Raw genomic sequence first — 16,236 nt, 5'->3', positions numbered from 1 at the left:
CAATAACATATATTAGTTAAGATGTTGTTTACGCGTCTATTTCGACTTTTTCGGATCGCGGATTTCAAATCGCGTTTCGACAGTTCAGTGTATGGTCGACAACCCGTATCGACGCACTGTTCCGAAAAAGTCGAAATAGACGCGTAAACAACATCTTAACTAATATATGTTATTGCGAACAATATTACCTACAGCCCCAGTGGTCGAGCTGGTTAAGACGCCCGCACGGATTGAGGGAGGTCCCAGGTTCGAATCCTGGTTGGGGTAATATTTTTCGCAATAAGAATTTTAATTGCCAGATACGGTCAATAAAAATCATTGATGTTATTAATTTATTATTAAAAACTCACTATAAACACTATTACGTCACACACTTTTGTATTTTCTTAGAGTCCAGAGTTCAAAAGTCCTTATAATTCCATCAAGATTACCATTCAAGACAAATTTCTAGATTATAATATACATATATTTCATGTTTAATGAATGAATTAGTTTATTATTTTTATTCCACTACACTATTGGTTGAGCTGTTTTACATCAATTCCGTGTAGAATGAAGAACAATGAAGTACGACACTACGGTACTTAACAACTGTAATAAAATATAACTTTTCTATCTTGCTTCATCTAAAATATATTTTACATGTAATACGTTTAAAAGATATTTCTTAAAAGATTTTTCTTACCGTACCAGCACCTTCTAATGATCCCACGAATATTCCACCAACTTTCACATTGAACTTCTTGGTATTTCTTTGCAAGAGGAACAGTATGCAGAAAAGAGGACGTTGACAATTAAATCCGAAGTACATTTTACACTCATAAACACTGTAAACTGCAAAAAGTAATTTTATTTATCTTAATTAATTTCAACAGATTTTATTAAAATTATTTCTTCTTATGTTTAAAAAAATGATTAGCTTATAATTACTGATTATTTGTTAATTTATAATAATTTTATACAGAAAGGCAGAAAAAATTGAATTTAACATGATTACAGTTAAATAATTTTTTATTATAATATAATTATAATTTTATCTTTGATGTTTTTAATTGTAAATTGAAAGAAGATTAAAGTAAAACACCGCAAACACAAAGATTACAATAATAATGTTGGAAGTTTTCAATATATTTAATTACAATGTTCAAATTGCTAGAAGTTAAAGTTTCATAATTTTGTGTTATATAACAATATAACTGTATACTAATACAATTAAAAAATTAACGTACCTGAAATAGAATAAAACTCGTAAAAATACCAGTAAGTATAATTAATTGAATTCGAACGAGTGTAGATCGCTGATAAGGCCACAAACCTACTATGAGCAATAAAAACCGATTGAAGCTCGTATGTAAAGAGTCAATATAGATCATTTTTTTATAAACATTGATATACTTGTACATTTGAGAGGAAAGTGTTTGCTCCGCGTATTCTTTTCCCTGTGTGTGTCGATTGAATGTTAGCTATTATTGTAGCTGTTTCTTTTTATTTAAATTTTTAACCGAATTATCTAATTTAACTTAAATACAACGCAAAACAAATAAAATACCATCGTGAGATCGACACACTTGGCAATTTACACCTTCGAGAAGAGACATATGATCGATCCGGAAATGGCAATAATGGAACAGATGTTTATTTCCCCTAAGGTAATACTGCGTGACAAAACATGGACGACAATAAACTACACAGGTGCAGTTTAACCCTTTTCTGTATAACGTTTTAACTTTACTGGTAAATATCATGTAATTTCTTGTTGGAAATAGTCGTTTGTATATATTTGTATTTGCTAAATTCTATTTCTTAAACTTTTACTTTTTTTGGAGGTTGTTTATTAGTTAGGTTAATTTTTTAATCTTCTCAGTTAAACGTTTACTCTTATGCAATTTACCTCTTTTCTGAGTTTGACTTTTAGAAGTGAACCGCGTGTTAAAATTATTTTAACTCCCTTTTAAACTTAAAATATAACTTGGAAAAAACACAATATTAAAAATAATTAAAAATTCAAGAATATGTTTATTCATTTATTTATTTATCCTCAGCGCTATAGCCTGCGTTCGTTTTCTCCCACCGGGAGCATAAACTATACTGAAAGTCTATAATTTACGTAACGTAAACTATAGAGTTTCAGTATAGTTTATGCTCCCAGTGGGAGAAAACGAACGCAAGCATAATCTATGTAGGACTTCCTAGAAGTTTCATAAATCACAGAATTTTTTAAACGGATAGATGATAAGCCAATCGCGCCATGCAATTTGAGTGTGTAACCTCTCTGCATGTAACTGTGCATCAGATATATGGAATCTTCCGATAGAAGAGTGTTTATATACTCTTAGTGTGGGTTGCCACTTTCTTCGGAGAGGCAGCGGTCAAATAGAACCAACAATTTTTTGGTCAAATTTAAACTTGGATTTTTAACTCATTTTAGAGTAGCTCATATTTCTTTTTGCTACGAACACCACTAATTTTTATTAATAGTTCTATTTCAAAGAGGATATTTCTTATAATAACTTTTTTCGTAAGTTTTGTTTTTCTTTCGTAATTTAATTAGAATATTATTATTTATACTACCAGTAACACATAACATTAGAAAAATACTTACGTTACATATAATGTTGCTATTAATTTTCAGTTTTATTTTTAGTTTTATTAATTATATTAAATTTCATTTGTTTTCTCTTTGGTTTAAATTTCTTTTTTGTTTGTAAAAAATTGTTAATATCTCAGGTATCTGAATTGTAAACTTCGATTAATTTCAGTTAATCAATTTTAATAAGGCTTGATTACGTCAATGTAGGCCATTTCGTGTAGAATATAGAACAGTGAAATAAGAAATCGAAGCACTTGCTAGCTGTAATAAATTTGTTTCGAAAAATCTTTTGATTGGCATATTTTTCATAATACATAATATATTTTTTACCGTGGCTGCGGATTCTAAAGATCCCACAAACAACCCACCGAGATTCAAATTAAAAGCTTTAGTACCTCTTTGTAACAGAAACAATAACATTTTCTGTATGCGTAAAGGTGCTACATACCATTGAACGTTATATCTATAAAATAAACAGATAATAATTAAGAGAATACGTAAGATGAACGAATTTATAAATAACTTTTGTTGAATCTATATATTGCTTTAAATTTTAATATTAACTTTCACTTTGGTATAAAATCTCTCTCAATGACGCAGAAGGGAGAATATATTATATATTTATATGTTATTATATTGTACAAAAAAGAGATCTTACACAGTAGTAAATACGTGATTATTGTGATCAGTAACTTCTTGTGCAACGTAGTTAGACATGAGCAAATATGTGTTCAGAGTAAACAATATTATAATAAAAGGAAAAGCCTCCTCAATATTATCAACGGATACAATCTGAAAAAAATCAAACTTGAGTTATTTTTCTCAGTTTCTTATACATAAAAGATTTAATAATTTTTCTATAATATTTTAGAACACATTATAGATTATACATGAATAATTTGTTTAAATAGTTTATGGTATATTATATTATGTTATATCATGTAAAATGCATAAGCGCATGTAGTTTATATTTGTAAAGTAAGACAAACAAATAATTTTTTAAGTGACTCCATATATTCGTATCACAAGAAAAACTATTTTTCTCTGTATCATTCTATTGTAAATAAAGATCGAATTTCGTAATTAATTTTAATTATAACAAATATTTTTTACAGAAATATATTTAATTAAAACAATACAACTTACACAAACAAGGCAGGTGCTTAAGGAAATAACACCGGTCACTATTAAAAAGAAGAATGATCCCTGAAAGTCCCTTATGAAAAATTGAGAGAACCTTAAGAATAAGAAAAATATTAATATAATACTATGTTAAACAGATATTGTAGAGACACATATACTAACTCTATAGCTTTGCGATGAATATCTATCCCATAGATTATTCCTTTATAAATTATAATCATTTTCTCTTCGTTAACCTTTTGCTGCATATTAATCATCATGGCCTTTTCAATACGGTAACTATAAGTAAATTTTTTGTAGTGCCTTAAACATTCTTTTAATTCGATCTAATGAAGAGATTTCACTTAGGTGTATATAATATTCTGTTTCTACCTGGCAATGTTAAACATTCCACAGATATATTTGAAATACGCGAGCAACGTTGTTCCCGTTGCTAACAATGCAGTTGCCCCTATACAAAGAGCTACATTTGAATGTAATAAAATTAAATACAAATAGTTTTCTTGATCAATAAAATATTCTGTCGTAACGTAAATCTGTGGATGTGGTCGGGAAATGTTTAAGGGTAGAAGTACGCTGATAATATTAGGCCATACTGGCAAAATAATAATAATAAGTAGGCCGCTAGCACCAAATACTATCAGAACAAATAATATGTAAACATTAATTACTTATATACACAAAAGTTAATCATCTTTTCGCATTATATAATTTTTCTGCTACTAGTGATCCATTAAATCGTATACATAAGAAACATAACTTGATTGACATTGACTTACTCGTAAGTGTAGTAGTTTGTAATTGTGCTATGCTGCTGTACTTTGCTATAATAGCAATTTCGTTTCCGTTTTTTAATTTGTTATATGAACATTGAAGTTGGTCCAGTAACAATTTTATCTATCATAACAATAATATTTTATGTCTTTATAAGATAATGAAGTGTAAGAGTGCAAAGATTCATTCATTAAATTATCTGGACGAGATTGTAATACATTTTCGACTTACAGTATTGGCATTAATCCAGAATGAATTATATTTAATCGCTAAGCAACTACAGAAAAATGTAATAGACACAACCTTGATAATGTGATCTGCTGTACAATCTGAAGTTATAAATGTTGTAAACTGCAAATAATAACTATATCTAGAAAATTTTATTAAAAGAAACATCACTTCTTAATGTGATTAATAAACTATGAATTCTTTCCTTAGCTATTATATTGTAAAAACTTGTAAACATTAAAAAAAACATTTTATAAAAATTGCATATTTGCAAATATTATGTAATTTTATTCGTTTCTTTTCTACATGATAAGAATAGTAATTTATGAAGACGTACCTGAAATATAATGAAAGTTATAAGAATGCTAAAAAATACAATAAATTGAACTTGAGTAAACTTTGATTTCTGAAAGGGCCATAAACCAATTGCAAGCAAAAGAAATCGATTGATCTTAAAATGTTGTGCCTCCAGAGAATTCATCTCTGCGATCATGGAAATACGAGTACATTTGTTCGTTGAAAACTAAGAAACTAGTCACTCATACCTTCTCGACGTGACTGAATATTTCACAATTTTTCTCTTTGAACTTTAATTCCAACATAAATTACTTAATGTAAGTAAATGCAAAATGGAACAAAATATCACAAGACTAAAATATTTACGGTTTAACATCGTTTTGAAGGGAGCAATGTATGATTAAACTATCGATTTTATGCCGAAACTAATTTAACAGATGTGTATATCTCACAGAGAAATATTTGCGCACAGAAACTTGATCAAAAGTCGCGCAGGCGCATTCAAGCCTTTTCAGAAACGTATTGTACAGTATTGTCGCGCGCGCCACGGATTACAAAAGGGGAGCTCGCTTGGCTTGTGGCACGCTCACGCACTTGCTTAAATAATAAAACACTGGATAAGCGGAAAAGCGTACTCTTTTTAATTGCAATCCGTGCGTACAGAAGCCAAGAACGAGAACAACTCTCAATCAATAATTTTGTTTATCTGCTTCTGTTAGCTTGGAGACGCCTCTCATCTCCTGACGCACTCTCAATCTAATGGACGTAACAGTAAATATGTTACATTCTAGTGCGCATCTTGATAAGGAGTATTTGAATCTTTAGCAAAGCGTCAATCAATCTAATATAGTAGCTGTGAGTTCATTGATGATAAAGCATTAATATCTATTAATAAGTTGTTGAGTTTTTTATTTGATACTATGTATTTGACAGATATTTTCTCTATGTTACATACATTTAATGTTACATACATATAATGCTACAATATATTGACCTTGTTTCTTTACACGATAATCATTATTGTTTCCTATCAAACAGTCCTTACGCTAACATTGTTTGTAAATTATGCATTGTGTGGATCAATTTGATGGAAGTTTTTTGTATGTGAAATACACAAGTGTCAGGAATATATAAATACCAAAAAATAAATTTTTAGCTTTAAATTATATATTTATTAACAATTAATATATTTATTGATTATATTTGGGGAAGAAAACCGATTATAAATAGCATTCTTTTTGTATTTTATTAAATAGGACCACATCTCCAAAATATTATTTTATTGTTTTGCCCACACAGAGACGGTTATAGAACTTTAGCCGTGCCTTTAAAGAAGCAATCGTCAAGCGATCTCGTAGTGTTGTTTCAGTTGTTTGTACGCACAATTAAATTACACTGATTGTGAGAGAACTCTTGCAGCGAAACCGTTCCGTTCAAAGACATTGGGCTTAAGTTTATATACCAAAAACTGCGCTCGTATCCTCATCGCCCGCGTTTGCAACTTCCAACTCCTGATTAATAAATATTACTTTTTCTAGAAGAATTTAGCTGTAGTCTGTCCCGTAAAAACTGCAACGCCTTGTCGCTAGCGAAATATTGCCGTGATTTCCTTCTCCCGACATGTCTGTTTCCTTCGCATGATGCACCTTTTGCAGCGCAGCCTGGAGAGCCATAGTCTGGATATCAGAGACTTCTTTATCGCTGTTTCCTCTTTATCGTAACCATGGAACTTTTTCTCACGATCCCGGACAAGCCTCCAAAAGATGTTGCGCTCTCTCTCCCCCTCCCCTTCTTCCTTTCCTTTCTTTCCTCTTTCCGCTTCTCTCTCTCTCTCTCTCTCTCTCTCTCTCTCTCTCTCTCTCTCTCTCTCTCTCTCTCTCACCCGCACATTTCCGGGACCACGAGTGAATGAATACTCACATTTGTTCTATGTTCCCCATATTTATGGGGAACACAGAAACATTTATCCGCACGAAATACAATACAGCCTGAAAGTGTACCATACGTGTCCGTTCGTCAAGACGCTCAGAGATAAATATTCACAGCATTTACTTACAAAATACGTTATTAGAAAATCGCTTTGCGACACCTTCTTTAAAAGAAGTTTGACACGGCCGAAGTCCAAGGGCTGTTTCTGTGCAAGCGTAGTAAATACTATTCTTTTCTTAGAATTGTTTCTTAGAAACAATTTAATAGAAACGATAAAATTTTATATTGTATGTACATGCATATATTTAATTTTGTACTTATAACAAGTTAGAATATGTCTACTTTTTATTTGAACAATAATAACTTTCTATATACTTGTCGAAATGATATTTAACAGGACTATCTGAAGCATAAGGACCGGATGGTCTTAATCAATTCAACAACTTCTTCTTTTCTACATCTTTGTTCTTTACCTTTCCCTTTCACCTTCATGCTGTTTTCTTTTGTATATAAATTTGATCTTAATTATTTTACCAATACTGTTTTATTTTCTTAATTCTTCCACATAGAATAAAAAACAGTAAAGTAGGATATAGAAGTACCCATCAACTGCAACAAAATGTATCTTTTTGCATTATTTTGTGATAAACTGTATTAAAAGTTTAATGAACATCTGCTGTTTAAATTAATGAAAGGACAATAATGTTTGTATAATTAATTTTTTGAATATTCGAGCGATTAAATTTTCAAGTAAAGAAAGTTTTTTTTTACATGATATTCTTTAACTGAAAATGGAAAATAGAAAATATAGCTATAATTAAAATTTTTTCTTTGTTCTTTACTTCATCTTTAACTTTGCTGAACTGCTAGTTTACATTTTTTCTTAATAATTTTGTTAAAGAACAACTTTCTCTCTATGGCTCATTCAAAACATAATGCTAAAGTTGCAAAAATGTTAAAAAGAATAAACATTATTTTCAATAAAACAATATTCGTGGCGTTAATAAAAAATTTTATTGAATTGATATACATATATTACCGTAGCGGCACTTTCCATGGACACAATAAATATTCCACCGAGGATTAAATGAAAAGCCTTAGTGCCCTTTTGCAACAAGAATAACATCATTTTTTGTATTTGTAACGGAGCTATATACCACGGAACATTGTATCTAGAAAATAATGACAAATTAATATTTTCAATTTGAAAAAGATGAAGACATTTTTAATAACTGTCTTGGTTTACCTACATATTTGTTCTAAGAATATTACTTTTAAATATAATAGTTTCATTAACTTGAATATTACATTTTTTACTTTTATTACAATATTTTGCAAAGGAACTATTTGAGTATAATATAAACATGCAACTTAAATGTTTCTTACACTGTAGCAAATACGTATTCATTGTGATCTGTAATTTTCTGTGCAGTATGATTTGATAAAAACATATATACATAGAGGACACTTAACATTAAGAACGGTGTCATAAGTTGCTCTATGGTATTTTTGTACAACGCAATCTGAAAAATATGAAACATACGTTATGTGTGTTATTTTAATTTCTTATATGATAAAAATATAATTTTGTCCTATAATTCTTGAAAATAATTAATATGCATTACATAATCTATTTTTATTAAAATTGCTTATACTACGCTAGAAAATTTTATAACATTGTTGACATTTTGTGAAATATGTGTATCTACAAGTATATGATTAATGTAAGAAGTTTATGTTTGTAAAGAAAAACAAGCGAACAGTTTCAATCTTAATATTGTTTTATCTAAAATGTAAATGGTTTGCAGTAAATGGCGTTTTTGTGTTTTTCAATACAAAGTATTGTCTCTGACGAATAAAATACAGAGTAGCCCACATAACTCTTAACAGCTGAATATTTCGGAAACTATTTGTCAAAACAAAAAGTTGTTCATGAGAAAGTTTTATGTATTCGAGGGGCCTTTCTAACTACATAAATATAAAGTTACTCCTTGCCCCCCTAAAGGGGGGCAGGGGGTAACTTTGCAATTTCAAACGGAGCCCCCTATAAAATGTTAGATGGTTGGATTCTACGGGAAAAAGCAAGTAAATTTTGTTAAAAATATTGTGGGAGATTGTGGAGATACCGAAAATATCGAAATTCAGCACTGAACACTATTTAGACCAAAGTTACATTACCCGTTTTTATAGATTCGACGAAAACACATCGATTAAACTGGATAGCGTGACTTTGGTTTTATATCAACATGGAATAGTTTTTAAATACGAAATTTCGACATTACTCTCTAGCCAATTCAATATAATAAAAATATAAAAATATTTCTCATAAAAAAACAAACTATATTTTATACTTAACAGTGAAAAATAAATCATACCTGAACCAGAGTACTGCATAAGCAAATCATACCAGCCACTATTAAAGAAAAATATGATCCCTCAAAATTCTTCATGAAAATTTCAGAAAACCTTCAGGGATAAATATTAGTCGCATATTATAGATATCGATTGATCTCTTTCGCAACGTCGTATCTCGATTTTACGCAAACTGGAAATTGCGTAAAATCGAGGTACAACCTTGTGAAAGAGATCAGTCAATATACAGGTATTCCGCAGTTTTTTACCGCCGTTCACAGGAAAGTAGAGGGGATATCATCAATATCTCGATAATTATTGCTCCAATTGAAAAATGGTAGAGGACTTTCTGTTTGTCTTACAATTAGTCCCCTCTACCTTCCCGTGAACTACGGTCAGAGCACTGCGGAACACCCTGTATAGTAGGATTTATGCTAACTCTATAGCTTTACGATGAATGTCTACCGCACAGATTATCCTTTTATGAATTATAACCATTTTCTCTTGGTTATCATTTTGGTGCATATTAATTGTAATTGCCTGCTCAATGCGGTAACTGTGAATAAATATTTTTATAATTCCTTAATCTTTCTAGATCTAAGGAACAGACTATATAATAACAAATTTTACTTATGAAACAAATATCATATTCACTTTACCTGGCGATATTAAGCATTCCACAAATATGTTCAAGATACGCTATCAGCATTGTTCCTGTTGCTACTATTGCAGTTATTCCTATACACAAAGCTGCATTTGAATGTAAAAGTATGATATAGAAACAGCTTTCTTGAGCAATAAAATATTCTGTCGTAGTTTGAATCACTGGACGTGATCGGGAATTGTTCATGGATCGAATTATGCCAATAATATGAGGCCATGTTGGCAGGACGCAAAAAATAAATAAGCTAAACAAGCCAAATACTGAGAAAAATATATAAGAATACACAAATGTCAAAATACCCAAGTCAAGAATTTAAGAATTTATTTAAAGAGATTAATTATTTTTCTGTAGTATGTAGTTTTTACTGACATTAATAGTTCATTGAAATGCATAACAAAATGTATAATGTCTTACACGTAATTCCAATCGTTTGAAATTTTCCTTTACGACCATACTTTTCTATAATAGCAATTTCGTTTCTATTCTTTACTTCATTGCAAGTATGCTGAAGTTGCTCGAGTGAAAACCTCATCTATCACATCAATAACATTTTATGTATTTTCTGATCAATTTATAAATACTTTTGTATATAGTATTTTTATAAATATATTGTTCAAAGATATAGGGTAAGGATGATTAAAAATATGTATGGTTAATATCTTGATATATTATGGATAGTAATCGTTTACTTGACATCATTGTATCATCTAAGGAAGTTCTATCAATGTGTGTTAAGTTGTAGAAAATTGATTATATCGTTTGATTATGTTTGAAAACTGAAAGTACATAAATATTTTATTATATATGAAATATTATTACAACTCTTTGTGTGTGTTGCGTTCCAGATTGTTTTGTGTAATTGTTTTATTATTAATACAAAACGTCTCACACATTTTATTATTAGTTACAAAATAATTTTTTTCTTAATATCTATTAAATAGTAGAATTAAAATGTTTTTTATCACTGTGTATTTGCAAACATTTATCAAATTATTTGTGAAGCTTAAATGAAGCTATTTACATATATGTATATTGTAAATATAATTTCAATATCGTCTAAGAGTACGTAATATACTTTGAAAGTCAAAAATATTTATACTCTAGACTTTCGACCGTCATATTTTTAGTTTTGCCGTAATAAATATGTAATCAATAAATATGTAATGATTTTGTCGTAAAAAAATAATTACTTCTAAAAATAATTAGGCTAATTTTACACTGATAGAAATAATTAATCATGCTGAAAAATATGATATTGGATATTAGATTGCGAAATAAATGATCTCCCTAATTTGCATGTTTTGGAGATCATTTCAGTTATGATCTAAAACTGAAAAGAACTAAGTGATCATAATGATAATGAAATTGTAAATATTTCTGTTATAGGTACTGTTTCTGATATAAATCGATAACCTAAATGTAATTTGAAAACTAAGAAACATCGCCAAAATCAGAAATTAATCTCATGTTCTCTCTTAAAAAATTAATTACCAAATAATAAAAATAAATTGCAAGAAAAAAGGCAACAAAGACGAGAAAAAAATATAACGTCTCAACAGAACAGAGAAACATAAAATGTACAAGACGTTGGTAAAGGAACATTTTAACATCCATTAACATTTTCAGGTAAAATTTTTTGTTCAGGATGTAGAAAAAATGTTGAAAAAGACTAGATTTGGTGTAAAATTTGTAATCAATGATGAACTCCGTTCTGTTATGAAGGATAAAGATTAATATATAATTAATGTTAAATTCTGAGTTGCATGCTTACCCGATATCATACGTTAGACAATTTATTGGACAAGAGTAGGCCTTTGTAGATTTTTATAATTTTTGTAATATACTGTCCTATATAATGTGTATTTATGTGTATGTGTGTAATTTTATCAATATTAACAAATTACGTTAACAAATTATTTGACTTATTTTATATGTCAGAAAATTATTATACACTTTTCTTATAAATTTTTGTTCCAGACAAAAATGTTTTGTTAAGTACATACTCTTATTCACCTTTCCCCTATTTATCGCAGATATTTATTTTGTAATGAGACCTGTAATGAATATTTGACTTACAGTATCGGCATTAACCCAAAATGAATTATATTTAATCGCCAAGCAAATAAAGAAAAATGCGGAAGACAGAACCTTAGTAATAAGATCAGCAGTACATTTTGAAGTTATAAACGTTGTAAACTGCAAATAATAATTCTGAAGAATTTACAGTAAAAGAAACACGACTTGTATGTATATAATGTAAGTAATAAACTTTGAATTTTACTCCATTATTTATTCCTTTGAGTAAAAGAAATTATAAAGACGTACCTGAAATACAATAAAAGTTATAAGAATACTATAAAGTACAATAAATTGAACTTGAGCAAGCTTTGATCTCTGGTAAGGCCATAAACCAATCGCGAGCAAAAGAAGTCGATTGAGTCTGAAATGCTGTGTCTCAAGACAAATCATTTCTGTAAACACGAAAATACATTTGATCATGAAAAATGGGAAATTGTTTACTTATCCTGTTTTCGTTTGTAATTGACTGAATATTTTACTGTACATCCTTTTTCTTTTAGTAAATTCTAATGTAAATTACTTAACAGACCATAATGCAAGACAGAAAAAATATCACATTAAAGTACTTACAGTTCGACACTGTTTTGTAGGAAAAACGCGCGATTAAACGATCGATTTAATATCGAAAGATATTTAATAGGTCTTTATATCCCATATGGTGAAATATTTGCATAGAGCGCAGACGCAGGTGTCACGCAGGCGCGTTTACTTTTCACTGTGTGAATTCTACTTCATTCTATTGCATACTCTCGCAAAGAACACTTGATTCTTTAGAAAAGCGTCGGTCACTCAATCTTATACTTAGCAGTGAATTCATTGGTGAAGTATTGATGTTCATATCGATATTTTATGTAACACTGTTTCATATATTGAATTATATATTATTAGGTCATTCCAAACCATTAATATCCAAATTTCACATTTAAGATCTTTTTAAACTGAAGATTTCAGGACTATCAGCTACTGTGTGTAAAAGAGCACATTGAGTTATAAGTTTTTTAATCGTTTTCACTTGTAAATTTCAAAGAAAAAGTTATTATCAGAGCGTATAATACATCCGTACATCTATTTTTTAACAGTGCTGTAGAATAAGTATCTTTTCGGTAAATATTTACCGAGCTATTTTGCTTGTGATAGTTGATATCCTTGAAATCTTTAATCCAAAAGGTTCTAAGCGCATTTGCATATGATGTTTTGGATGGTTTCTAATACAATTTTGTAACATTTTTGCAGATAGTATTATATGTATATAATTTTACAGATACTTTTTATTTATATACTATAGTATATATACTATTCTTATTGTTAGTCTATAATCTATTATATATAGTAGAGTCAATATTATTTTTATTAAAGCAATTGTTCTCAACAGTTATTTGTCGTGGAGATAGCAATTAGATTATTGGAAGCTATCTGTATATTGATAATATCATGTACATTTGAAATAATAACATATCGGAAATAGACACTACTAAACACCATTAAAAATTAAACAGAGTAGATTGTGAGGTTTGGGAGCCCTCTCTCCATCACTTTTTCACATTACATATAATTGTAAGTGTCGCCGCTCATACAATTAGGTCTCGATGGAGGATATGTATCGCGGTAACTGAACGGGAAAATTGTAATGTGTCACAAATAACAACTACATGAAATCTAAATAACAAAGTATTTTTATTGTGTCTAACGTTATTGTCAACTTTACATATTTTGCAGTTATTACAATTTGAAATTCCAATATTTTGCTTAAACAATTTTCTTCCGTCGAAAACTTGATATTTGAACATACCTTATCTAAAATGCAAGATTGTTACAATATTTCCTGTCTTTTATCTTTACTGCCTCTCTGCTTTTCTCCCATTTCTGTATTCAAATTATTTTCTTATTCTTAATTTAATCTCTTACTTCTTCATAGAATAGAGAACAGTGAAATAAGATATTGAAGTACTCAGTAGCTGTAATAAAGTGTATTTTTTCATTTTATTCTGTACTAAGTTATATTAAAGATATAGTAGAATTTTTCTTAGAGAGACAATTGAGAACAATATGTTAAGATAATTGATTTCTTCGGATAATCAAATTATAACATTTTGAAGTAAACAAATTTATTATTTCTGGGAGATGATAATGAAACAAATGCATTATTAGTAATTTTATCAATTTTCTTTATGCTCTGTTCTATTTTTAACTCTACGAAACTGTTAGTTAGCATTTGGTTATTGTTATTATAGCATTTTATTTTGTTTTTATATTTTGTATAAAATATAATATTTTATATAAAATTATTGTACATTAAAACTTCTTTTTATAGTTTATGTTATCTAAAACGTGATTTTCAAATTACAAATAACTATTAATGTTATTGTCAATTATATTCTTGGACATAACAGTTTTTACTATAAATCATAATATACAGGGTGTTTGCACGCAGTGCTCTGACCACCATTCACGGAAAAGTAGAGGGGAGTAAGACAAACAAAAAATCCTCTACCATTTTGCAATTGGAGCAATAGTTATCGCGATATTGATTATCAAAAATCGCCGTATTAGCTCGACCTACTGCCAAATGTAAGCGCGCGACAAGATGCGTCCGTCCATCGATTGCCGCTCGAAACGGTGCTTGGCCAGGGTTGGGAAGGCGCGCCCCTGCTCGTCGCGTAATTCCTATCACAAAATAGGAAAGCACAGGCAATAGAAATAAGAAATAGAAATACGGAATAGCAACCTATGTAATGCCAAGACACAATGATTTATTCGCAATAAGAGTGCTGTCCAATCATCTGCTTTTTGAAACTACGTGCCTGTCCGAGAGTCTCAACTGTGATTGGTCAGGTAGATCACGTACAGGGAATAGGGAACAGAAATCCAACGCGTCGGAAATTCTGTTCCTATAGCCTATGCCCTATTTCATATTCCATTGTGTGTCGATACACGGTTTCTGGTAAGTTAGAATTTAATTATTTCTGTTGTCTGTGTTATTCCCTATTTCTATTGCCTGTGCTTTCCTATTGTGTGATAGGCTTAAGCGGTGGATGGGCAGCAGTAAACGAGCAGTAGGTCAGGCTAATACAACAAGTTTTGATAATCAATACCTCGATAACTATGGCTCCAATTACAAAATGGTAGAGGATCTTTCAGCTTGTCTTAGTTCCCTCTACCTTCCCGTGAACGGCGGTCAGAGCACAGTGGAAAACCCTGTATAATATATATCTCTTACCGTAACGGCACTTTCCATGCATGCAACAAATATTCCACCAATAAGTATATGAAAGGTTTTAGTGCGTCTTAGCAATAGAAACAATATCATTTTCTGGACATGTAATGGAGCCATGTACCACCGAACATTATATCTGCAAAATAATGACAAATTAATGATTGTAAGTATAACAATTAATGATTGTAAACGATAACGATCAAATGTTTGACTCTTGGATACATGTACAGAGCATCTAAAATTCTTTAGTGACCAACCAAATGTGATGGTAGATTGGGTCAAACTGAAGAAGAATAGTTATGTACGGACCATTTTGCAAAATCGCCATAGTTAAGTGACTTGTTAACAAAAATGTCTGAGTTAATAAGCGCTCGAAAAATTATAGGCCGTACTCGGCAGACACATAATATAGTTTATTAAATTGTTAGGTCTGCAAACAACGATGAGCATCATGTAGCTAAAGGCGTGGGCATCATGTAGCTAAAGCCTGGAGTGATAAACGACGTATAATCATAGACTTTATAGATATGGACCGACAATTGCTATGGTTTCTGCATTGGAAGCAGTGTCGGCAGGAGGTTAGAGGGATAAGGATACAGACTTTTTTTTAGTACTTCTCTCTCTCTCGCTCTCTCCCTCCCCCCTTCTCTCTCTCAAAATGGATGGAAGTGAAAATTGTATTGCGCATGTGTGGAAACAAATTCATTCAATCATCACTCAATGTACAACATAATATGTGCACGCATGCGCAAAATATATTTCCGGACACTTGTCGAGAGAGAAATACGGACCTGTCCATGTATATGTATATGTAAGATCTATGCATATAATCCGTGCAGAAAAAATTCTCACACAGAGAGTGACAAGCTTCAGATGAGATTCACCGCTAGAATATCCTACAAATGTATCATTTTTTTCTGAATGCCGAATTTGATCTACTACTCCTTATGTGCTCATTCACATTTA

General features: G+C 30.2%; 3 protein-coding genes across 4 annotated transcripts in view; all 3 read right to left on the bottom strand.

The window, feature by feature from the left end:
* Positions 1-4,584, bottom strand: part of LOC105557882 — an 11,663-nt gene extending 7,079 nt beyond the window's left edge. The window contains exons 1-5 of the mRNA XM_012005263.1: positions 4,513-4,584; positions 3,896-4,012; positions 3,737-3,827; positions 3,249-3,382; positions 2,921-3,053 (exon numbers count right to left, since the gene is read on the bottom strand). Of these exons, the coding sequence (XP_011860653.1) occupies positions 2,921-3,053; positions 3,249-3,382; positions 3,737-3,827; positions 3,896-3,993 (456 nt within the window). The 5' untranslated portion in view covers positions 3,994-4,012; positions 4,513-4,584. The remainder of the gene's footprint in view (positions 1-2,920; positions 3,054-3,248; positions 3,383-3,736; positions 3,828-3,895; positions 4,013-4,512) is intronic.
* Positions 4,585-6,894: 2,310 nt separating this feature from the next.
* LOC105557883 lies at positions 6,895-10,700 on the bottom strand. Of its 2 annotated transcripts, XM_012005266.1 has the most exons (8): positions 10,667-10,700; positions 10,392-10,509; positions 9,973-10,051; positions 9,753-9,869; positions 9,337-9,427; positions 8,348-8,484; positions 8,001-8,133; positions 6,895-7,570 (listed from the first exon to the last, which is right to left on the bottom strand). In XM_012005266.1, exons 3-8 carry the CDS (start codon positions 10,020-10,022, stop codon positions 7,514-7,516), a joined length of 585 nt encoding a protein of 194 aa, XP_011860656.1. In that variant the 5' UTR covers positions 10,023-10,051; positions 10,392-10,509; positions 10,667-10,700; the 3' UTR covers positions 6,895-7,513. The 2 variants fall into 2 exon arrangements, with proteins under 2 accessions (XP_011860656.1, XP_011860655.1); XM_012005265.1 differs by lacking the exons at positions 10,392-10,509; positions 10,667-10,700 and having other exon boundaries at positions 9,973-10,256.
* A 2,694-nt stretch (positions 10,701-13,394) lies between these two features.
* LOC105557884 (odorant receptor 49b-like) overlaps positions 13,395-16,236 on the bottom strand; it is an 8,663-nt gene continuing 5,821 nt past the window's right edge. Inside the window, exons 3-4 of the mRNA XM_012005267.1 lie at positions 15,274-15,406; positions 13,395-14,011 (exon numbers count right to left, since the gene is read on the bottom strand). Coding sequence (XP_011860657.1) covers positions 13,958-14,011; positions 15,274-15,406 — 187 coding nt within the window. The 3' untranslated portion in view covers positions 13,395-13,957. The remainder of the gene's footprint in view (positions 14,012-15,273; positions 15,407-16,236) is intronic.

The sequence above is a fragment of the Vollenhovia emeryi genome, unplaced genomic scaffold (genome assembly GCF_000949405.1).
Source record: "Vollenhovia emeryi isolate VEMERY1.0 unplaced genomic scaffold, V.emery_V1.0 DF939409.1, whole genome shotgun sequence".
Taxonomy (NCBI): domain Eukaryota; kingdom Metazoa; phylum Arthropoda; class Insecta; order Hymenoptera; family Formicidae; genus Vollenhovia; species Vollenhovia emeryi.
The sequence above is the reverse complement of the archived record's forward strand: the minus strand, read 5'-3'. Positions and strand labels throughout refer to the sequence as shown.

Bases quoted from the DNA above. Each gene is read 5' to 3' on its own strand.
- LOC105557883 (XM_012005265.1), bottom strand. From the start codon at position 10,163: ATGAACAATTCCCGATCACGTCCAGTGATTCAAACTACGACAGAATAT. The intron at 8,134-8,347 runs GTAAGAAACATT...ATTATTTTCTAG, and splicing joins GAATACGTATTTGCTACAGT to ATACAATGTTCCGTGGTATA. The intron at 7,571-8,000 runs GTAATATATGTA...ATTTTGTTGCAG, and splicing joins CCATGGAAAGTGCCGCTACG to TTGATGGGTACTTCTATATC.